Here is a 24,922-nt window from a genome sequence, read left to right as displayed (position 1 = left end):
CATGGTTATATTCTTTTACTGTCTTGCTCTTTTCTAATAAATTCAAGCATCTTTAAGTATCATTTAAAAGGTGGGTAAGTAACCATACAAGAACATAATATATAATAAATATGACTGGTTTCTGATGGATTTTATATTTATTTAAAGATACATTCATTGAAGTCAAGCAAACTTCACTTCACATAACAGCCAAGAAAATGGAAGGTGAGAAATTAGAACATATCAAAAATATTTTAACTCTTAGTAAAACAAATTTAAAATCTTATGGTTGAAATCATCTTATAGCTAGAGATCACATGTGTATATTCAATAGAATAAAAAGAATATCAATATCACCATCCTCCAGGGTTTACTAGAAAAGCCATTTCTGAGGATGCACATTTCTTGAGCATGTGACTAACAAATGGAACTAATGAAGTAAAACCAACCGTCAAAGATTGTGGATGGGTTTGGTCATTGCTAGATCATTTCTAAACGTTCCTTTTGAATGGGGTCATGGTTAGTCATTGTTGTCAATTTGATTTCAGTACAGCCATGATTGGTCAGTCTTATCTCCTGCAGGGTCTGTGATGGGTTCTCTAGAGAGAACTGAGGGAAGAAACACACACTGCATGTGGGCAGCGCCATCCCCTAGACCAGAGTCAGAATCAGAGAAGAAAACAGAGAAAGAACACCAGGTAAGCAATCTGTCCTCTAGGTTCTGGTCACCTCAATGGATGCTGTGATGGTTTGTATATAATGTGATGGTTTGTATATGCTCAACCCACGGAGTGGCACTGTTAGAAGGTGTGGCCCTGTTGGAGTAGGTGTGGTCTTGTTGGAGTAGGTGTTGCCTTGGAGTCGGTGTGTCACTGTGGGTGTGGGCTATAAAATCCTCATCCTAGCTTCTTGGAAGTCAGTATTCTGCTAGTAGCTTTCAGATGAAGATGTAGAATTCTCAGCTCCTCCTGCACCATGCCTGCCTGGATGCTGCCATGTTCCTACCTTGATGATAATGGACTGAATCTCTGAACTTTTAAGTCAGCCCCAACTAAATACTGTCCTTATAAGAGTTGCTTTGGTCATGGTGTCTGTTCACAGCAATACAGCTCTAAGACAGGTGCTCTTCCTTCAGTGATGGGCTGAAACCTTGAGCCAAAATAAATGCTTCCTCCCTTGTTTTCTTTCACATTCCATCACAGTGAGGGGTGGACTAACAATGGGTATTCTCAGCTCTGATTCTAGGTTAATGTCATACTGTCTCCCAAGTTACTTTATTCACTCTGTGGCTACAATGGTACCAGGTGTCTTCAAATATGGCTTATAGAGTATTCCCAAAGTTAAAACAGATTTTATCAGCATTACAGCATGTGCTGAACTCAATCTAGACAAAGAAAAGTCCATTAAGAACATTGGCACTTAAATGAGAAAGATAGTATCTTGCTATTACACTTTACACACAAAAAATCTGGGATGCTAGCAATTCAGCTGATAGTGGTTTAAAATGTATTTCTTAGTAATAAACAAGTTGATTAAAAAGAGATTTTAAAATTGTTTGAAGGTACTTTTGAGATGGGAAGGTGTTTTGATGGGTAAAAGCACTTGTCTGAACACGCATGAAGACCCTGGATCAAATCCTAGTTCTCCTCTAGGGAGATGGGAGGCAGACACAAGAGAATCTCTAGAAGCTCTAGGTGCCTACAACAGAAAAACACCAAAGGGACCCTGTCTGAAATAAGGTGGAAGGCTATTCCAAGGTGTCTTCTGACCTCCATGCAAATGCCTTGGTCCACACATGCACACACTGTACACACACACACACACACACACACACAAAGTGCTTGCCAATTAGACAAGGTTTGGGCAAGAATGTGAACAAAGTTTTATATCCAGATATGGCTTCTTGTAAGTTGTTTGCAACCAATATTGAAATCTAGTCAGAAATACTTATTGAAAGTTTACTCATACAACTCTACCCCCAAGAAGTGAATGTTCTTCACAAATGCAAATATGTATCCAACCAAACCATATATGTAAGAATGTTCACAATATTATAACAACCAAACCTTAAACTAAGACAAATGAGTAATTTAGTAATAAAGTGTGGCATACACAATTAAAATAATAATTTATGATAAAAATTATAAAACAACAAACATTAAAGCAATACTATGCATATATTTCATAAACACAATATAGAATGAAAGAAGCAACTGGTAACCTACAAGAAATTTACATAAACTCAAAAGAGGCAGGACTATAGGATTGGAAGTCAGCATGCTTGCTATACTTTGGACAATAGTGGTTGTAAAGGGTCATTTGAGTGGCACTTGGAATGTTAGTAATATTTATTTTTTCCCATTGCACTGATGTAATGGCATATTCTTACTTTGTGAAACCACATTCAGATGAACATTAGGGTTTTTTTTTGTCATGCTATAATTTGACTTAAGGTTTTAACAGTTTTTTTTTTTGATCACAGGGATCAAGACAGGAAAAAAACAAACGAAAACAAAGCAAAATAAAACAAAGAAGTCCATAATGATTCTATTGCTTCCTCAGATGTCATGTGCAAACATTATTTATATTTATTCCACCAACAATAAAGAGAATGCTGTCCCACAGTTTCCATTTTTAACATAGGATCAAAAAGACTGTCGAGAAATAAAGTGGCTAGAATAAATAGAAAATACAACTAGTATTTGATTTTTATTGAGGCATCTCACCACAGCTGAGTCTACTTGTTCATGCTCATAATCTGGACATAGGGCAGCAGAAGCAGATGGACTGCCACAAATTTAAAGTCTATTTGTACATAGTCATTTCAGGTCAGCCAGGGCTATAGTGTAAGACCCTGTCTGAAATAACAAAAACGAAACAAGTCATCTGTAACAATGACAGCAGTTCCAGTTACAGCAAATATAAGTCCCCCACAAAAGCAAAATTATAATTGTTTAAAAAATCCAGCATGCACTGGTATGGAATAGAAATATAAACTAACACAAAGCAGTAGAACCAAATTTTCTAGAGTGGGATCACATCTGAATAGTCTGATCCAAAACAAAGAATAAATTACACATATATCTCAAGAGTTGACTCATGGCACTATACAATTGTACATCAGAAAGAGAGAGAGTTAAGGAAAAATGAGGTCACCACTTCAAAACAAATGTTCTAATAGAATTCAACGCTATTGCGCACAACAGCATTTTCTCTTTCTTCAGCAGCAGCCTGGGTCGGAAGAATAGGAAACAATGGTTTAAGAAAATTGAACTCGTTTGTTCCAGTACCTCCATTAAGACACACCTCATATTGATAGCTCTGGGACAGGGTCCCTGCTCTACTGACATCCACCAGGTGGCTAGGAAAGTGTCCCTCAGGTACAGAGTAATCACCCAGGGAGGCTGCCCTGGCCCTCCTGCACAGTCTCACCCCCACAAACAACAGCACAGACAAGAGGAAGAGAGAAGATACAGATGCCAAGGCAACGACTAGGTACAGCGTGAGCACGTCATAATCGTCCTGCGTGGAATCCCGCGCCACCTCTGGCAGAGGCAGGTAAGGCTGCGAGAAGCCATCCACCACTAGCACGTGCAGCGTGACGCTGGCAGAGCGCGGAGGATCGCCATTGTCCTTGACCAGCAGCAGCAGCTTGTGCTTTGGAGCATCGCGCTCACTCAGCAGCCTGGTGGTGCGCACCTCCCCATTGTGCGCCCACACACTGAACAGCCCTGGCTCTGTAGCCTTGAGCAGTTGGAATGACAGCCAGGCATTCTGGCCAGAGTCGCGATCCACAGCCACCACTTTGGTGATCAGGTATCCAGGCTCTGCTGCCCTGGGCAATAGCTCCGTACAGGGTGCTGAGGCATTCTGCATCGGGTAGAGCACGAAAGGTGAATTGTCATTGTCATCTAGCACTACCACACGCACGAGGGCCTGGCTGCTGAGCGCAGGTGAGCCTCCATCTGTGGCGTCCACGTGCAGTTCGAAGGCCTGAAGCATCTCATAGTCCATCGCCCTGAGCGCAAACAGCTGCCCATTGTCTGAATTGATGGAGACTAGCGAGGCGAGGGCCAGCTGTGAATCGTGGGGCGGCAGCAGCGAGTAGGTGATGTGGGCGTTGGAGCCTGAATCTGAGTCTGTGGCACTGATGGTGCCTATATGCAGGGCGGGACTGTTGTTCTCTTGCACAAACAGGGTATAGGATGTTTGGGTGAAGGCAGGGGCGTTGTCGTTGATGTCGGCCACCTGCACTGTTATGGTGTGCTGGGTTGTGAGCCTGGGTGTGCCCAAATCCCAGACAGTGATGGTGATGTTGTACTCAGCTCTGCTCTCTCTATCAAGTGGCCCCTCGGTCACTAAGGTGTAGTAATTCTCAAATGTGGGTTTCAGGAGAAATGGGATATTGTTCTGAATAGAACACACTATCCTTCCGTTGTCCCCCGAATCAGAATCAGAAACACTAAAAACAGCAACTACAGTCTCGGCGGAATTTTCTGGGACAGGGACTGTGAGCTTCCTGATCGCCAACTCTGGGGCGTTGTCATTCACATCCAACACCTGTATAACCACAGTGCATTTTCCTGAAAGGCCCCCTCCATCGGTGGCTGCAATTTCTATGGTATAATGGTGACTTACCTCGAAATCTAGCTCTTTGGTCAGACGGATTTCTCCTGTGATTTTGTCTATTACAAATGGTTGAGATAATCCATCCCCTTGAAACAGAGAATAGGCGACATTGCCATATATCCCAGCATCTAAGTCCGTGGCAGAGACCATGACAACTAAGGCATTGAGGGGACTGTTCTCAGGAACTTGCACCTCATAGAGTGACTGTATAAACTGGGGGGCGTTATCATTGATGTCCACGACTTCAATGTGAACTTCGGTGGTTCCTGACCTGGGTGGGGATCCGCCATCAAGAGCAGTGAGGGTTAAAGTGAGCTCAGGCTGCTCCTCCCTGTCCAGGGCTCTGTCCAGCACCAGCTCTGGGTATTTCCTGCCATCTGAGCGACTGAGAGTAACCACATGGAAATGGATGTTGGGATTGACTGTGTAGTTCTGAACGGCATTGCTCCCTATGTCAGAGTCATGAGCTGCCTTCAGAGGAAACACAGTCCCTGGCTGGGCGTTCTCAGGAATTGTTAGAAGCATTTCCGTGTCAGAGAACTCCGGAGAGTGGTCGTTTATATCAGTGAGCTGCAGTTCAGTTTGGAAGAACTGCACAGGGTTTTCCAGTATGATCTGGAAGTGCAGCACACAGGGTTCTGTCGCCCCACACAGTGCCTCCCGGTCTAGTTTTTCCTTTAAGAACAAATTCCCAGTCTCTGCATCCATCTGCAAGAGCTCTTTGTTTCCTCTGTAATGGATTTGAGCTCCTCTAGTGGCCAGTTCTTCAACCCTGAGCCCCAGATCTTTTGCCACGTTTGCCACCAAATAGCCACTCTCCTTTTCTTCTGGCATGGAATATCTAATTGCCTCAGAGTCAGACTTCCAAAACAGCAACAATATAGTAAGAAAAAAGACTTGCCTTTGCCCTGGCATTTTTGCTAGCGCTGTCTCCGTTGTGCAGATTCAGTCCAGAAGGTGCTGCTTCAAGTGGATTGCAACCACTCGTGAGGGTCCGTGCAAATATTGGAGTAAATCCAATTAGGGAGACGCCTTCTTCCCAAATGATCACACAAACCCTACCCAATTACTTCCACCTCCAAAGCTTCCGAAATTCTGCTTTTCAGGTTAATGAAATGACTTCCTGGGAGTCTGCAGAGCTCATTCTTCATATTCTTAGCCTGCAGCGCCACCAAGTGTCCTTTTTTCCTCTTACATTTCATTTTGCCATTTCAAAGCACATTTAAATCCTGATGTGTTTCGGTATCCTTTTAATTTACACAAGTGGCCTGAAGTGTGAGCTCCGTTCTTAGCAACCAGAAATTCTACATATGATTTTGGTGAATTAAATTGGGCTGCAAGAATATATTTTATTTTTATTTTTAAGCAGTTTTTGATCACCTTTCTAAAGACTGCCACCATTTGGATTTTTGAGACATGCACCCTCAAAGGCTCAGCTCCTCTGTCTAGTATGCTGCTTGTGATTTAATATCAGGTAGAAAAAGGACAAGAGATCTGACCACAGTGACGGCTGGTATCAACTCCGAGGCTTTAAGACCCAGAAGAAGCCAATTTTCAGCCTGTGTCTGGCTCACAACAAGTCTGCTTTAATGGAAGGGAGTTAAGGAGCTGTGATACTTGAGATTCTCATCTGTACATTTTAGAATTTTATTATCTGCCATATTCACCATCTGGCCAGGAGCAAGACCAAAGAAACTCTGCCTTGGATCCTTCCAAGTGCTGAGCATTCTGAAGAGTTCATCTTTCGTGATATCAGGGAGAATATAGCCATACTTCATGGTGAGTTCAAGTCTTGCTTAGGGAAACTTGGCAGGGTTGGGCAGGTACCCCAATTTTTTCCATCAGTATAATAGGGCACCAGAGCTTCAGGTAGGATCACTTGTTTTGGAATGTGTTGTCCCCACAGAAAGAGTGGAACAGGTTTGTGCCAAATCTTCATACTTCGTGGGTCATAAAAGGCTGTAGTAACAAAACCACCATTTTTTCAATTGTAGCAATTGAAGCCAACTGCACCTCAATATTAACTTTTGCTTGAAAAATATCAGTACCTTCTTCAAATGGCTGGACCCCATAATTGCTTTTAAGTGCTGGCATGGTCACATCTCTCCCATTCATAATCTGGATTAGGTCAATATATTGAGTTGGAACAACTCGACTTAAATCAACGAGATCCTGTAGTCCCCTGAGACTCAAAGGCTGGTACTGGTGTCTGAAACCATGTTCTTCATTAAATCCATGTTTTGGGATTCAGATGTAAAATAGAGTCTGCCCTCTGTCAGAGTCCAGCTAAGGCTGTGTTCCTCTCTGATTTTCTCCTTTATGGCCTCTGCCACATTTCCTACGTTTTCTCGAATCTCTTGGATGTCTTTCCTATTTTCTGGAATTAGGGTTGGGCTTCAGGCTCTCCAGGATCACTCACAACAAGGACCACCTCAGGTCCAGGTTGGACTTGCAGCTGTGTACCACGTCATCCATGAATCTTTTCAGAGGCCAAGAATACATCTAAATACATTTTCAAACAAACTAAAAGGCAATTATTTGTTTTTATAAGACTATTGAGTAGACGAATCCACTTTCTTGCATAAGTTTGAAATTTTATTTTGTTCAAGAAGGTAAACATGATGATATATAGAATAATTAATTATACACTTTTTATATTTGCTTTGAAATACACCATACATCCAGGAGGAAAAAGTCATAATTGTATACTCATTGAATTTTTATAATGCTATTTAGCTCAACTTAGACAATAAATAAAATAGGCTAAATTCCAAGAAAAGCTGCTCTTCTATTGCTCGATTACTTCTCCAAATGTTAGGCAGTCTTCATGTGTAGTTGTACTAAGACCATAGAAGTGTAAGAGTTCCAGTTGTTCCACATCTCTGATAGCACTTGGTGTCTTTCTCAGTTTTTACAACATTACTGAGCATGCTGTGACTTAATAGGGTAAATTTCATTAGCATTTGTCTGCATTCATGAAGTTTTGTACATTTTCTGTTTAGTGGCCATCAGGTTACTGTCTTTTGAGATGCTTGTTCATGTTATTTGTGTGTGTGTTTGTGTGTGTGTTTATGTGTGTGTGTTTGTGTGTGTGTTTATGTGTGTGTGTTTGTGTGTGTGTTTGTGTGTGTGTGTTTGTGTGTATGTGTGTGGCTTCTCTTTGCTTGTTGCTTTGAGAAGTATCTTGTATATTCTGAGTGTAATTTCTTTTTTCAGATATATATGTTCAAATATCTCCCACTGTATGTCTTGAATTTTTTGATATTGTACTTTAATCAATAAAACATCTTAATTGTGTTTAGTTTGATTTGGTAATACTTTTCAGTTTTGTTTAGTACTTTTAAATTTCCATAATTCAATTCAATACAGATAATAATTTTAATATGTGTATATCAGGGGGTTTTGTAGAAGAGTGGGGGATAGAATTGACCAAGCTTGAGGGGGGTCAAGGACACCAAAGACCTACAGAGTCAACTAACCTGGGCCCCTGGGGACTCATAGAGGCTGGACCACCAACCAGGGAGCATGCAGGGCCTGGAACTAGGCCTCCTACACATTTGTAGCAAATGTGCAGCTTGGTCTTCATGTGGGATTCATAACAAGTGGAGTGGGGCTTTCTCCATCTGTTCTCTACCACTGGATCCTCCCCTCACACACACACACACACACACACACACACACACACACACACACACACACACACACACATTTGGGCTGCCTGGTTAGGCCTCAGTGGAAGAGGATGCACCTAGTCATGATGGAACTAGATGTCCCAGGGTGGGGTGGTACCCAAGGAGGGGCTTCCCCTTCTCTGAGGAGAAGAGAAGTGGGCAATGGGAGAAAAGATTTCTAAGTGGGACTGTGTGTGTGTGTGGAGCTGTGGCTGGGATGTAAAGTGAATAAAAATAAGTAAATAAATTCTTAAAGAAAAAAATGTGTATATTTTGAAAGTTTCCTTTTCAGACACAAGCATATTATATACTTAAAACACATAATTTTTGATTTCCAAATATCTTATACCGTGTTACAAAGTCGATATAACTAAGGGGCTATCATTGCTCTGTATCAGGGTGGTTACAGGTTTGCCCAATGTTTCAGTTTTCTCTCTGAAGATCATATAATAGTCTTGTTGTCTTCATTACTCCAGACTCATCACAGGTTTTGTTGAGAGGAAAGTCTCTTCTTTTAAAAGTGTGCATTTTTCTTTTTTTAATTAAACTAATAAAATTTATTTTAAAATATACAACTCAGTATTGAGATTTTTAACTCATAAAAATAATTTATAATAGTTGAATGCCTCTTAAATATACATGATATCTTCTGAAGCTAAAAGTAATATGCACTCAACCAGTTTTAAAAATATATTTGGAACATTAAACATGATAGAGATAGAGAAAAATCTCTTATGAATTTCTCTATGAAAGGAAATTGTGACAGGTTCCTGATTAGATAGAAACCATTCCTTCTCCAAGGGAGAATACTCAGTGTAACTGTGACTTCATCGAATGAGTTGAGTAGTGTTGCTTCTGTTTCTATTTTGTGGAATAGTTTGAAGAGTATTGGTATTAGGTCTTCTTTGAAGGGCTGATAGAATTCTGCAATAAACCCATTTGGACCTGGGATTTTTTTTTTAATGACTGATTCTATTTCTTTAGGGGTTATGGAACAGTTTAGATGGTTTATCTGATCCTGATTTAAATTAGGTATTTGATAACTGTCTAGAAAATTGTCCATTTCATCCAGATTTTCCAGTTTTGTTGAATATGGCTTTTGTAGTAAGATCTGATGATATTTTGAATTTTCTCAGGTTCTACTGTTATATTTCCCTTTTCATTTCCGATTTTGTTAACTTGGATACTGTCTCTGTGCCCTCTGGTTAGTCTGGCTAAGGAGTTTATCTATCTTGCTGATTTCCCCCAAAGAACCAGTTCCTGGCTATGTTGATTCTTTGAATAGTTCTTTTTGTTTCTACTTGGTTGATTTCATCCATGATTTTGATTATTTCTTGTGGTCTACTCCTCTTAGGTGTATTTTCATATTTTTGTTCTAGAGATTTCAGGTGTGCTGTTAAGCTGCTAGTGTATGCTGTCTTCAGTTTCTTTTTGGAGGCACTTAGAGCTATGAATTTTCCTCTTAGCATTGCTTTCATTGTATCCCATTAGTTTGGGTATGCTCTGCCTTCATTTTCATTAAATTCTAAAGTCTTTAATTTCTTTATTTTTATTTTGACCAAGTTATCATTGAGTAGGGCTTCCATGTGTATGTGAGCTTTCTGTTGTTTGTGTTGCTATTGAAGACCAGTCTTAGTCCATTGTGATCTGATAGGATGCTTGGGATTGCTTCAATTTTCTTATATCTGTTGAGGCCTATTTTGTGACCAATTATATGGTCAATTTTGGAGAAGGTACCATGAGGTGCTGATAAGAAGGTATATTTTTGTTTGTTTGTTTTAGGATGAAATGTTCTATAGATATCTGTTAAATCTGTTTGGTTCATAACTTCTGTTAGTTTCACTGTGACTCTTTTTAGTTTATGCTTCTATGATCTGTCCATTGATGAGAGTGGAGTGTTGAATTCTCCCACTATTATTGTGTGAGGTGCAATGTGTGCCTTGAACTTCAGTAAAGTTTCTTTTATGAATGTGGGTACCCTTGAATTTGAAGCATACATGTTCAGAATTGAGAATTCATCTTGGTAGATTTTTCCTTTGACCAGTATGAAGTGTCCTGCCTTATTGTTTTTGATAACTTTTGGTTGAAAGTGATTTTATTAGATATTAGAATGGATACTCCAGCTTGTTTCTTGGGACCATTTGTTTGGTAAATTGTTTCCCAGCCCTTTACTCTGAGGTAGTGTCTGTCTTTGACATTGAGGTGTGTTTCCTGTATGTAGCAAAGTACTGGATATTGTTTATGTACCCAGTCTGTTATTTTATGTCTTTTTTTTGACAAATTGAGTCCATTGATGTTAGAAAATAGTAAGGAACAGTGATTGTTGCTTCCTGTTATTTTTGATGTTATTTTAATGTTTTGTGGCTATCTTCTTTTGGGTTTGTTGAAAGGAGATTGCTTTTTTGTTTTTTCTAGGGTGTGCTTTCCCTCCTTTTGTTGGTCTTTTCCATCTATTATCCTTTGTAGGTCTGGATTTGTGGAAAGATATTGTGCAAATTTGGTTTTTTCATGGAATATCTTGGTTTCTCCATCTATGGTAATTGAGGGTTTTGCTGGGTATAGTCACCTGCACTGGTATTTATGTTCTCTTAGGGTCTGTATAACATCTACCCAGGATCTTCTAGCTTTCATAGTCTCTGATAAGAAATATGGTGTAATTAGAATAGGTCTACCTTTCCATGTTACTTGACCTTTTTCCCTACTGCTTTTAAAATTCTTTCTTTGCTTTGTGCATTTGGTGTTTTGACTATTATGTGACGGGAGAAATTTCTTTTTTGGTCCAATCTATTTGGAGTTCTATAGGCTTCTTATATATTTATGGACATCTCTTTCTTTAGATTAGGGAAGTTTTCTTCCATAATTTTGTTGAAGATATTTACTGGCTCTTTAAGTTGGGATTCTTCACTCTCTTCTATACCTACTATCCAGAGTCTTGCTTTTTCTGGTGTGTTGGGTTATCCAGAGCTTGCTGTTGTGGGAGAACTGTTTCTGATGATTTCAAGTAGCCTTGGTTTTTGTTGGTAAGGTTCTTGCACTTGCCTCTCACCATCTGGTTATCTCTGATGTTAATTGGTCTTGCTGTCTCTGATTGTGGCTTGTCCCTCCTGCAAACGTGTGTCTCAGTACTCCTGGAAGACCAGTTCTCTCCAGGAGAAATTTGGGTATGAAAACTGTGGCACAGGGTCAGCTCTGGGGTGCAGAAAGAAACCAGAAGGACCCTGTCCCTGTCTATTTCTTGGTTCCTATGTCTTGATGGCTCTGGATGGGTACCTCTTGGGCCAGGAATTTGAGGAGAAATGGTGGTCTTACCTGTGTTCACAGGTGTGTCACGACTCCTAGGAGACCAGCTCTCTCTTGATTCTATTTGGGTATGGAGCCCTTTGGCCTACGATCAACTCTGGGAACTGATGGAACCTGGAAGGATCCTGTCCCAGGCTGTTCTTCTGTTCCTGTGTCCTGAGGTCTCCAGGCAAGTCTCTCTGAGGAGAAGCGGTGGTTTTTACCTGTGCTTACAGGCTTGTCAGCACTCCTGGGAGACCCTCTTTTTCTCCCAGTGGTATTTGAGTATGGATCGATGTGGCACAGGATCAGCTCCAGAAGTGTCTATTTTTAATGAGTAATTTTAAAATTACAAAACAACTAGGAACTGCAGATATTTCTATCATACCTATCATACTCTCTCCACACTATGTGCATTATAGATATGCTTTGTCACACTGGTCTGTTTCTTACAATTTATGAGCCTACATGTTTACTACTGTGTTCATATTTTAAATCAAGGTTCCTTCTTGCTGCCTATGGATATGGATAAATTTAATCCCACATACGCATATTGTTAGAATGTCATAGTTTCTCTGTCTCTTCCTGTCTTTAGTTAGTGTTTTTACTGCTGCAACAAAGCACCATGAGCAAAGAACAAGGTAGGGAAGGAAAGGTTTATTTGTCTTATACTTCCAGATCCATACTTCATCATTGGAGAAAGTCAGGATGGGAACTCATGCCAGGCTGGAGTTCAGGAGCTGATGCACAGGCCATGGAGGTGTGCTGCTTACTGATTTGCTGCTCATAGCTTGCTCAGCCTGCTTTCTTCTAGAACCTAGAACCATGGGCCCAGGGATGATACCACCCACAATGGGTTGCACTATCCCTCATTGATCACTAATTGAGCAAATGCCTTAAAGCTGAATCTCATGGAGGCATTTTTTCAACTGAGCTCCTTCCTCCCTGATGACTCTAACTTGTGTCATATGATACATGAACCCAGTCAATAAAATGACCCCTTTGACAGTCTGACATACGAACACATGATCTTCTGGGATCCTTCAAAGGGTTTGGATCACTTCTTCAGCTCTTCCCTCTGTAGCACACATAGCTTATCTTCTACTCTTCAGATGACTCCATTTTACTGCTGCTGTTGCTCTTGGTGGTCATCCTATGGTACTGGCATCTCTAATCAGCTGTGGGTTTCCATTGCAACTAGGCTGCACTTTCACTAATAACTTCTTATAGGCTTCCTTCACAGTGCCAAGCCTCAACTTCTTTGCATGATCCCTTCAGTTCTAGCATTTCAACTGCCACCGACCAATGGTCCTTCCTAGTCTCTCACAGTGCCAAGCCTCAGCTGCTCTCCATGACCCCTTCATGGCTTCAAATCAGTGCCACCTTGGTGATTCATATACATTAACAAGTCTGGCTGCCAGCATGAGGTACAACCTTGACTATCTCTGGAATGCAATTTCTTTGTGTTCCCAGAAAACACTTTTCAGAAGATTTCACCTCAGTGATGCTGCTCTCTTTTTTTAATAACTGCTGATTTCTTAGCTCCAGCCAACCAGCATCAATTGTTCCAGAAACACAAAGGTTTTGCTTTAGTAGTTCTGACATCTTGTTAATCATAGCTGATTCTTCAGCCTCAGCTAATGAGAACCAAAGAATCTTAAATCAAAATAGCAAATGACACTGATAGAGTCTTTAATTTTTCCTCTGAAATGTCACAAGCCTGGTTTCCACCTTTTGCACTACTCTCAAAATTCTTGTCTTCCATGGTCCTAATAATATCCCACAGAACTCCTAACACTCTAAATCTCCTCTAGCCCAAAGTTCCAAAGTTTTCCTACAATCCTCCCCAGAAGATGGTCAGGACTGTCACAGAAATACCCCACTCCTGGTACAAACTTGTTTTAGTTAAGGTTTCTATTGCTGTGATGAAATATAATGAGCAACAGGCCTGTTGGGTAGGAAAGGGTTTATTCAGCTTACACTTCACATTGTTGTTCATCACTAGAGCAAGCCAGTAATCAGCAACTCTCTATGGCTTCTGCATTTGCTTCTGCCTCCAGGATCCTGTCCTGTTTGATTTCCTATCCAGACTTCCTTTGGTGATGAACAGGAATTAGAATAAAAAAAAATTTTCTCCCCAACTTGCTTTTTGGTCATGGTGTTTTCTTGCAGCAATAGTAACCCTAACTATGACACTTCCCATTCTCTAAATCTATCTTTTTCTCTTTTCTTTCCCATTAGAATCTTCGGAAATCACTGGTAGTTGTTCTGCCTCCATAGTCAGAATTTTACAGTAATTTTCTAGCTTAGCTCCTGTGACTTACAAATGTGCACTTAAGTTTCTCAATGGATTTCAATTAATCAATGAGTTGATATCCCATTTCATTTTATTGAATAACAATACCCGTTGTGTGTGCTCACAGAGGCAGAGGAATCTTTAACTAGAGTTCCCTGGAACTAGAGTGACAAATGAATTTGTTGAGACCCAAGCCTGGGTCCTCTGGAAAGGTAGCCAATACTCTGAACTACTGAGCAATCTGTCCAGCCTCGCCTTTTTACTTTTAAAAATAGAATTGTCTTTATTTATTTTGTGTTGTGTGTATTTGAGTAGATGTCCTGAGAATGTGAAGGTTCTTAAAGAGGGTGTTGAATTCCTCAGAGGTAGAGGTAAAGGCAGCTGTGACAGACAGTGTGTGCTGAACTATGACCTCAGATCCACTTGCTCTTAAATTTTGAGCCATCTCAAGGCTTTAAATTTTTTTCTGAATTCATTTTAGTTATCTCATGTCAGTATGCATTTCATCCACTATTTCCTTATTTATTTCTGTGAAGTTTTAGCATTTATATAGTTTTATATAGACATTCTTTGCTAAGGAATTGACTTTCAGTATTAAAATTCAATTCTCTTATGAAATTCTCTTTTTATTTATTTGTATAATTATTTCTTGTTTTAAAACTATTAACTCTTCTTATTTATTGACATTGTTAGTTGATTTTAGTATATAGATCTTCTAGGTCAGAAATTTATTTTTTCTCTTCTTGGCTTTCTTTATATTATCCAGTTTGTGATGTGCATCTACTGATCACTGGAATTTATGTAAAATCCGTGATGATCATGATTCTATTATCTTCCTCAGGAAGGAGCTCGCTCTTTGCTCTTAGCTCAATAGAGCACTATCCCGTGCAGTCACTCTAATCCAAACAGTTGCTGAGCTGAGTCAGGGTTCTCTTCCAAGCGCCTGACCATGACAAATTTCAAGTTGCAAACATGAATTCTCTGTAATTGCTTTGTAGAGAGATCCCAACCTCTACTCTGTGTACTTTGTATAGGATCTCATTCTGCCTTCAGAGAATTTTCAAGTTACTGTTTTAGTCTTCTCTCCTGGGTGCTGAGGTGACAAGTGACAAGGAAAACTGGCCCTGGGCTTGAGTCCTCTCTTTTGTCAGAGTTACTGAATTACTGTCTATATCATGCACATGTTGATTATTCTTTGAGATAACTGTCTGTAGGACTCAGTTCTCATATAATCAGCTTCCTGTTGCTTTGAAAAGATAGCATATGGCATTTAGCCAATTTTTATGGAAGTTTTCTGCTGTCAGATAATCCATCTAAGTTAGAAGGGAATTCTACTAAACACATGCATAATCTTTAACTTCATATTTTAAAATGATTATATTTGGTGACTTTTGATCCTGAAAGAAGAGAGGGAGTATTTCTCCCTAATGCTGAGGAGAGTGAACCTAGAGACTTTTACTTATGAGGCAAATGCATGCCTGTTGGGCTACCACAGCTACAAGAGGTGGCCATTCTGAGAACTGAACACCACACCAGAATAGGCATCTTGGCACAAAATGGGTAAGTCATTAGAGTTGTCTATCATACTTAAGTATATTTTTGATATATTTATAAATTAGTTTTCTAAGAAAATAAATCATCAGAAACTTTCTTTTTTATTTCATTATATCCTTAGGGGGAAACATTAATTCAGGGAAGTTTGCAAAAACTCCAGAGAAATTACACTTGAGATTTAAAAACAAATAAAGATTAAACATGTTGAATGTTTATGTACATGAATGAAAGATTCATTAAGAAATCTATTTCTTTGTTCAATTAATGCATACCAATTAAAAAGCAACAGATATAAATGTAGATTTTAAACCAAGCTCTTCAATTGTTCATATTCTGCAAAAACTTTAACAAAGGGTTTTTTTTGCAGTTGTACCCACAAAACCTTAACTAGTTGGAAATCACATATAAGCTTATTTAAGTCATAGAGTGTAAGTAATTTGTAATTCTGTTCCATTCATTATAGTCCAAATCAATTAAGAACCAATCATTTTTGTAGTGTGCAATAGTCAGCACAATTGAAAAATTAAATTAACTGAAAATGCTTCACCATTACACCAAATAACAAAGCAGGAGGCAATTAAATATCACAACAAATTGCTTTGCTTTCTATATCTACAAAACAACATAAAGTGAAAATTTTGAGAACTAATAACAAGAATCAAATAGAGTATTGAAGTTTCCAGAAATTCCTGGGTCTTTTGAAAGGTGAAGAGAAACTGCAGGGAAACCAAAGGAAACATGTGTATTGATATAAACCAGAGACAAGGCCACAGTGAGTATCATGCTTAGAATGTACAGTTCCTGGGTATGTTATCCAGTGCCATGCAACCATGCAGTTATTTTTCCTATTTCAAGGATAAAAATATCACAACAAAAGCAAATTTTGGAAAGGTCTGTTTTGGCTCTCAGTTCAAAATTACATCATGGTAGGTAAGGTGCAGTACAGGAGCTTGAAGCAACTGGTAACACTGCATCTCAAGCAAGAAGAAGAAAGCAATGAACACTTGTGCTCATAGTAACACTTCATACAGTCCAGGATCCCAGCACAGGGATCCTATGCTACCCACAATGGTCTTCCATGGCTGAACTTCCCGCCTCAGTTAACTAAGCAAGATGATGCATCGTAGGTGTGCCCAGAAGTTCTAGATCTCAAGTTGACAACTGAGATTAACACAAGACCCACAAAAGCTACATTTACACTTTTATTTCTGAAATACAAGGATAAACAAAAAATGATTGTTCAATAAAATGAGACAATTAAGTCTTGATTCTTTGGAGGAACTTAATTATGTTATTCAGATTAGTTTTTAAAACAAGATTGTGTCAAGCAATTATTTAATAGAATTTGACTATGTTGGATTGCTTGTATCTTTTTGTTACTTGGAAATGCCTGGCAGACATGCATGATCTACCACTGATTATACTCTTAGAGTCTTAACACCTTTATTTAGTGACAGAGATGAAAAATTATATGTTTCCTCTTTAATGTTTACAAATGAGATTTTAAATTTTAATATAATTCATAGACCAATGGGATAGATATGTGGTGAGCAAAATAATGCAGATAACCTATAGCATATATGGTTCTTATAAGAATAAAAAGTTCACAACTCAAATATCTTAATTCAGTGATGGCTTATAGTTCAGAAGACAAATATGGTCATAGATACTCAGAGTAAAAGGGATTTCAGCTGGGAGTGAAGCTCACTAATAGAATGTATAGTTAGCATATAAGAGTTCTTACATTTGATATCAATAGCAAAACATGAAGTGAAAAAGATGCAAACACCTTAGCCCTAGAAACTTTGATTACAGTGTCAGTACTCAGAAAATGATTCACTTTCCTAGAAGATCCTTATTGCAATAGATTTGCCAAAAACAAATTCACCGAAACAAATACAACAGTTAACTGAATACAAAGCTATCCCTGCAGGGGGGATTTTCCTTCACTTCTCTCCCAGCCTCCTGGACCATTACATTGGGAATCATGGGTTTGAGGAATTTAAACTCACCAGTCCTAGAGTCTCCTGATAGACACACATCATACTGATAGCTGTGGGACAGAGTCCCAGTTCCGCTAACATCCATCAGGTGGCCAGGGAAGTGGCCCTCAGGCACAGAGCAGACACCCAGAGAAGCCTCCCTGGCCCTCCTGCACAACCTCATTCCCACAAACATAAGGACAGACAAGAGGAAGAGCGAAGACACGGAAGCCAAGGCAATGACCAGGTACAGAGTGAGCATCTCTCCATCCTCCTGAATGGGGTCCTGTGCCACCTCAGGCAGAGAAAGGTAGGGCTGAGAAAAACTATTCACCAGTAGCACTTGAAGTGTGACACTGGCAGAGAGCTGAGGCTCGCCATTGTCCTTGACCAGCAGCAGCAGCCTGTGCTTGGGCACATCGCGCTCGCTCAGCAGCCTGGTGGTGCGCACCTCGCCATTGTGCGCCCACACGCTGAACAGCCCGGGCTCCGTGGCCTTGAGCAACTGGAACGACAGCCAAGCATTCTGGCCAGAGTCGCGATCCACAGCCACCACCTTGGTGACCAGGTAGCCAGACTCCGCCTCCCTGGGCAGCAGCTCTGTGCAAGGCGCAGAGGCGTTCTGCATCGGGTAGAGCACGAAGGGCGCATTGTCATTGTCATCCAGCACCACCACGCGCACCAGAGTCTGGCTGCTGAGTGCAGGAGAGCCTTGGTCTGTGGCGCCTACGCGGAACTCGAAGGCCTGCAGGGATTCATAGTCCAGTGCCCTGAGTACGAACAGCTGCCCGTTGTCGGGGTTAATGGAGATTAGCGAGGCAAGGGCCAGCTGTGGGTCTTGGGGCAGCAGCAGCGAGTAGGTGATGTGGGCATTGGAGCCTGAGTCTGAGTCTGTGGCGCTGATGGTGCCTATCTGCAGGGCGGGACTGTTGTTCTCTTGCACAAACAGGGTATAGGAGGTTTGTGTGAAGGCAGGGGCGTTGTCGTTGATGTCAGACACCTGCACTGTTATGGTGTGCTGGGTTGTGAGCCTGGGTGTGCCCAAATCCCAGACAGTGATGGTGATATTGTACTCAGCTCTGCTCTCTCTATCAAGTGGCCCCTCGGTCACTAAGGTGTAGTAATTCTCAAACGTGGGTTTCAGGAGAAATGGAATATTGTTCTGGATAGAACACACTATCCTTCCGTTGTCCCCCGAATCAGAATCAGAAACACTAAAAACAGCAACTACAGTCTCGGCGGAATTTTCCGGGACAGGGACTGTGAGCTTCCTGATCATCAACTCTGGAGCGTTGTCATTCACATCCAACACCTGTATAACCACAGTGCATTTTCCTAAAAGGTCTCCCCCATCAGTGGCTGCGATTTCTATGTTATAATGGCTAATTCCCTCGAAATCCAGCTCTTTGCTAAGACGGATTTCTCCTGTGACTTCATCTATTACAAATGGTTGAGATAATCCATCACCCTGAAACAGAGAATAGGCTACATTGCCATATATCCCAGAATCTAAATCCCTGGCAGAGACTGTAACAACTAAGGTATCAATGGGGCTATTTTCGAGAATCTGCACCTCATAGAGTGACTGTATAAACTGGGGGGCGTTATCATTGATGTCCACGACTTCAATGTGAACTATAGTGGTTCCTGACCGAGGCGGAGCACCCCCATCCAGAGCGGTGAGGATTAAAGTGAGCTCAGGCTGCTCCTCCCTGTCCAGGGCTCTGTCCAGCACCAGCTCTGGGTATTTCCTGCCATCTGAGCGACTGTGAGTAATGACGTGGAAATGGATGTTGGGACTGACTGTGTAGTTCTGAACGGCATTGCTCCCTATGTCAGAGTCCTGGGCTGCCTTCAGAGGAAACACAGTTCCTGGCTGGGCGTTCTCAGGGATTTTTAGAAGCATTTCCCTGTCAGGGAACTCTGGAGAGTGGTCGTTTATATCAGTGAGCTGCAGTTCAGTTTGGAAGAACTGCACAGGGTTTTCCAGTATGACCTGGAAGTGCAGCACACAGGGTTCTGTCGCCCCACACAGTGCCTCCCGGTCTAGTTTTTCCTTTAAGAACAAATTCCCAGTCTCTGCATCCATCTGCAAGAGCTCTTTGTTTCCTTTGTAATGGATTTGAGCTCCTCTAGTGGCCAGTTCTCCAACCCTGAGCCCCAGATCTTTTGCCACGTTTGCCACCAAATAGCCACTCTCCTTTTCTTCTGGCATGGAATATCTAGTTGCCCCAGAGCCAGACTTCCACAACAGCAACAAGATAGTAAGAAAAAAGACTTGCCTTTGCTCTGGCATTTTTGCTAGCGCTGTCTCCATTGTGCAGATTCAGTCCAGAGGGTGCTGCTGCTTCTGGTTGATTACAGTCCACTGCTGAGTGTCCGCGGAGATATTGGAGTAAATCCGACTAGGAAGACGCCGTCTTCTTAGATTCTTCTATAAACCCTAACTTATTACCTTCTTCTTCAAGCAGCTGCCATCGTTCTGTCTCGACTTAATGAGATGGCTTCCTGGGTGTCTGCAGAGCTCATTCTTGACACTCTTAAGCCTGCAGCGCCACCAAGTGTCCTTATTTGCTTTTGCACATCATTTTGTCGCTTCATTTCCAATTTAAAACTTGCTGTGTTTCAGTATCCTTTTAGTTTACACACACAGCCTGAATTGCAAGCTCCATGTTCATCAACTGAAAGTTCTAGTATGATTTTACTGAATTAAGTTTTGAGTGGAAGAATACATTTAAAAACAACCAAGATGCCATTCTTTTTTACCTGGTAAGAGTCCCGAGGAGCTGAATCCACCTTCTTTCTTAGGTCTACAATTCGATTTTGTTCAAGAAGGTAAATATAATAAATATAAAGAAAATTATCTTTACACCTTTTAATATTTGATTTGAAATATTCATACATTCAGAAAGGAGAAAAAAGTGATAATTGTGTCACTCATTGAATTTTTAAATGTTATTTAGCTGTGCCTTGATAATTATAAAATAGGCCAAGTTCCAAGAGATCCTGGTCTGCTATGGTTTGGTTACTTTAGTTCTTCAAAGAATAAACATTCTTCATGCGTAGTTGTATAAAGGCCACCAAAGCGGGAGAGTTCCGGTTGCTCCACATCTCTGTTATCACTTGGTCTTGTCATTTCAATTTTTAGAACACTAATGATTGTATTGTGACTTAACAGGGTAAATTTAATTAGCGTTTGTCTATCATTCATGAAATTTTCATGTTTACTGGCCATCAGGTTACTGTCTTCTAGATGGTTGTTCATGTCATATATATATACACACACACACACATATGTATATGTATATGTATATGTATATGTATATGTATATGTATATGTATATGTATATGTATATGTATATTTCTGATATGGGGCTTCTGTTTCTTTGCTTGTTGGTTTGAAGAAGTATCTTGTATATTCTGGGTATAATTTCTTTTTCAGATGTATGTACTCAAATATTTTCCACTGTATGTCTTGAATTTTGATGACATTGTGCTTTGGTCAATGAAACATCTTAATTGTGTTCAGTTAGGTTTGGTGTTACTGCTCAATTTTGTTTAGTACTTTTAGGTTTCTACAAGTCAGGGTCGTTAAAGAGATGTGTATATTTTGAAAGTTTCCTTTTCAGACACAGACATACTATAAACTTAAAATATGTTTTGAATGAACTAAGTTGGAGAGTTTGGTTTCCAAATTTCAATACATCGCGTTACAAAGTTGGTTCCTCCCTCCTGAGGGTCTATCCTTGTCCTAAACCACGGTGGTTACAGGGTTGCCCAGTGTACCAGTCATCTCTCTGAAGATCGTGTACTACCATGTTGTCTTCATTACTCCAGATTCATCACAGATTTTGTTGGCAACAAATTCTTTTTTTTAAGTCTACTTTTAATGAGTAGTTTTAAAATCACAGTAAATGAATGGGAAATGCAGATAATTCTGACACACCCTCTCCACACCTGTACAACCTTCCTCATTAAAGGTCCCCCTGGCACACTGGTGTATTTGTTACAATTCATGAGACTACTTGTTTACCACTGAGTCCATATTTTAAATTCAGGTTCCCTCTTGGTCCTAATACAGCCCATGGGCATAAATAAATTTAATCCTACATGCACGTGTTTTTAGAATAGATTCACTGTCTCTCCCCAACCCCATCCGGTAAATATATCTTTTCCTCTCCATTCTCATTAGAATCTTTGGAACTCACTGAAAATTTTTCTGCCCCATAATTTTACATTTTACAAGAATTTCATAATCAGAATTTTACAGTATTGGGTTTTTTCAACTTAGCTTTTATGACTTACAAATGTGCACCTAAGTTTTTCAATGGCTTTCTGTAGGTTAATAGCTCATTTTTGTTGTTGAATAATAGTTCCTTTTGTGGGTCCCCATGCAGCCAGAAAACTATAAACCCCCCGAAACAAGAGTTACAGATAGTTTTGTTGGATCCTTAAACCTGAGATCTCGGGAAAAGCACGAAGTTACCTTAACCAGTGTGTCATCTCCCCAGCCTCACCTTTTCATATTTTAAAAATATATTTTTATTTATTTTGCACCAATGAGTTTGAGGCTCTTTCCCACTTTCACTTCCATTAGATTCAGTGTATCTGTTTTTCTATTGAGGTCCTTGATTCACTTGGACTTGAGCTTCATGCAAGGTGATACATTTGGATCTATTTTCATTCTTCTACATACTGACTGCCAGTTAGACCAGCACCATTTATTGAAGTGCTTCCTTTTTCCATTGTATGTTTTTGGCTTCTTCATCACTGATAAAGTGTTCATAGGTGTGTGGTTTTATTTCTGGGTCTTTGATTCTATTCTATTGATGCACCTATTTGTCTCTGTACCAATACCATGTGGTCTTTATCACTATTGCTCTGTAGTACAGCTTGAAGTCAGGGATGGTGACTCTCCCAGAAGTTCTTTTATTGTTGAGAATTGTTTTGTTTATACTGGACATTTCATTTTTCTATATGAAGTTGAGAATTGCTCTTTCCATGTCTGTGAGAATTGTGCTGGAATTTTGATGGGGATTGCATTAAATCTGTAGATTAAATTGCTTTTGATAAGATGGCCATCTTCACTATGTTAATCATTTCAATCCATGAGCATGGGAGATCTTTCCATCTTCTGAGGTCTTAGATTTCTCTCTTCAGGGATTGGAAGTTATTGTCATACAGATCTTTCACTTGCTTGGTAAGAGTTACACCAAGGCATTCTAGACTACTTGTGGCTATTGTGGAGGGTCTTGTTTCTCTAATTTCTTTATCACCCTGTTTATCATTTGTATAAAGGAAGTCTACTGATTTGCTTGAGTTAGTTTTATATCCCACCACTTTCCTGAAGTTGTTTGTCAGCTGTAGTAGTTCTCTGTTGAAGTTTTGGGGGTTACTTATGCATACTATCACACTGACTTCTTGCTTTCCAATTTGTATCCCCTTGATCTCCTTTCGGTGTTTGTGTGTACATAAGTATGTCTTGAGGGTGTGACTATCTTTCAAAAGGGTGTGGGATCCATCAGAGGTAGAGTTAAAGGCAGCTGTGGTAGCCTGACAAGCAGCAGGTGCTGACAACTGATCTAAGATCCACTGCTCTTAAACTCTGAGCCATTTCTTCAAGCCTTTTTCCTCCTTATTTATTTTAGCTAACTCTTATAATCATGCTTCCCATATAGTAATGCTGAATTTGTTCATTTTTGTGATGTACCATTTATATAGTTTTATACACAAAATTCCTTGTTATGAAATGACTTTCAGTATTAAATTTCAATTCTCTTATGAAATTATCTTTTTACTTATTTGCTTAATTGTTCTTTGTTTCACATCTACTAATCATTCTTATTTTGTTGACATTGTTAGTTGATTTTTGCATACAAATCTTCTACGTCAGAGAATTATGTTTTCTCTTCTTGGTTCTTTATATTATCCAGTCAGTGATGTGCATCTACTGATTGCTGGATGTTTATATAAAATCCGTGATGATCATGATTCTATTATCCTCCTCTGGAAGGAGCTCGCCCTTTGCTCTTAGCTCGATAGAGCACTATCCTGTGCAGTCACTCTAATCCAAACAGTTGCTGAGCTGAGTCAGGGTTCTCTTCCAAGCGCCTGACCATGACAAATTTCAAGTTGCAAACATGAATTCTCTGTAGTTGTTTTGTAGAGAGATCCCAACCTCTACTCTGTGTACTTTGTATAGGATCTCATTATGCCTTCAGAGAATTTTCAAGTTACTCTTTTAGTCTTCTCTCCTGGGTGCTGAGGTGACAAGTGACAAGGAAAACTGGCCCTGGGCTTGAGTCCTCTCTTCTGTCAGAGCTACTAAATTACTGTCTATATCATGCACCTGTGGATTATTCTTTGAGATAACTGTCTCAGCTTATAATATATAAGCTTCCTGTTGTTTTGAAGAGATAAAATATGACATTTAGTCAATATTTGGTTGCTTTCTGCTGTCAGATATTCCATCTAAGTTAGAATGGAATTCTATTAAACACATGCATAATCTTTAACTTCATATTTTAAAATGAATATATTTTGTGACTTTAGATCTAGAAGTAAGAGAGGAAATATTTCTCCCCAATGCTGGGAAGATTGAACCTAGAGACTTTTACCTATGAGGCTTTTCTGTTGGCCTCTAACAGCTTGTTTGTTTGTTTGTTTGTTTGTTTGTTTTTACTTCGGGTGGGTATTTTGAATGCTAGACACCACACCTGACTAGTTATTTGTCACAAAGTGGGCAAGCCATTAGAGTTGTTTCTCATATTTAAGTCTTATCGATAGTTTTGTTAGTCCTTAGTTTTTCTCACTTTTACATCACTTAAAATTTGAAGTCAAATAACCAAAACTCACATATCCAGGATAAGAAATGGTCATCTATTTCCCTTTTATATTTCATTATATCCTTAGGGGGAAACATTATTTCAGGCAAAGATGCAAATATTTAAACTCCAGAGGAGTGATGCTTGAGATATAAGAACCAAATAAAGGGTAAACAAAATTAATGTGTATACATTATATCCATGTGTGACAAATTCATAAGGAAACCCACTGGTTTGTGCAGTGAGTGCATAAAAAGAAAAAACATTTAAGTACAGATATTAGATTATAATCTAAACCCTTCAATTGCTTATATTCTGCAAAAAGTTCAACAAAGCTTTCTTGCAGTTATATCCACACAAACTTACGTATTTAAAAATAAAAAAAAAATAAATCACATAATAAGTTTATTTAGGTCACTGAATATAAGTAATTCATAATTCAGTTAAATTCATTACAATTCAAACCAATTAAGAACAAATACTTTTGTATTATGTAATAATCAGCACAATTGAAAAACTAAATTGACTGAAAATTCTGTAAAGTTGCACCAAATAACAAATTAGGAATTAATCAAATATCATTGAAGGAACTGTCTCTTGCTTTCCATATCTACAAAACAACATGAAGTGAAATTTTCTGAGAACTAATACCCAGGATCAGATAGACTGTTGAAATTTCCAGAAATCCCCTGGGTCTTTTGAAAGGTG

The 24,922-nt window shown here is 39.6% G+C and overlaps 5 protein-coding genes and 1 pseudogene across 5 annotated transcripts in view; all 6 read right to left on the bottom strand.

The window, feature by feature from the left end:
- Gm37013 (predicted gene, 37013) overlaps positions 1-24,922 on the bottom strand; it is an 889,226-nt gene that overhangs the window by 400,548 nt on the left and 463,756 nt on the right. The gene's annotated exons all lie outside the window — the stretch shown is intronic.
- The window catches only part of Gm38666 (predicted gene, 38666), an 874,243-nt gene that overhangs the window by 400,548 nt on the left and 448,773 nt on the right, over positions 1-24,922 (bottom strand). The gene's annotated exons all lie outside the window — the stretch shown is intronic.
- Positions 1-24,922, bottom strand: part of Gm38667 (predicted gene, 38667) — an 868,072-nt gene that overhangs the window by 400,548 nt on the left and 442,602 nt on the right. The window lies entirely within an intron of this gene.
- On the bottom strand, positions 2,672-5,705 carry Pcdhb12 (protocadherin beta 12). The gene has a single exon (NM_053137.2). The coding sequence runs from the start codon at positions 5,521-5,523 to the stop codon at positions 3,154-3,156; it is 2,370 nt and encodes a 789-aa protein (NP_444367.1). The 5' UTR covers positions 5,524-5,705; the 3' UTR covers positions 2,672-3,153.
- Gm20162 lies at positions 5,940-8,074 on the bottom strand (annotated as a pseudogene).
- Positions 16,294-19,908, bottom strand: Pcdhb11 (protocadherin beta 11). The gene has a single exon (NM_053136.3). It carries the CDS (start codon positions 19,705-19,707, stop codon positions 17,314-17,316), a length of 2,394 nt encoding a protein of 797 aa, NP_444366.3. The 5' UTR covers positions 19,708-19,908; the 3' UTR covers positions 16,294-17,313.

This window comes from Mus musculus, chromosome 18, assembly GCF_000001635.26.
Source record: "Mus musculus strain C57BL/6J chromosome 18, GRCm38.p6 C57BL/6J".
Taxonomy (NCBI): Eukaryota; Metazoa; Chordata; class Mammalia; order Rodentia; family Muridae; genus Mus; species Mus musculus.
This window is presented reverse-complemented; position numbering and strand designations above follow the sequence as displayed.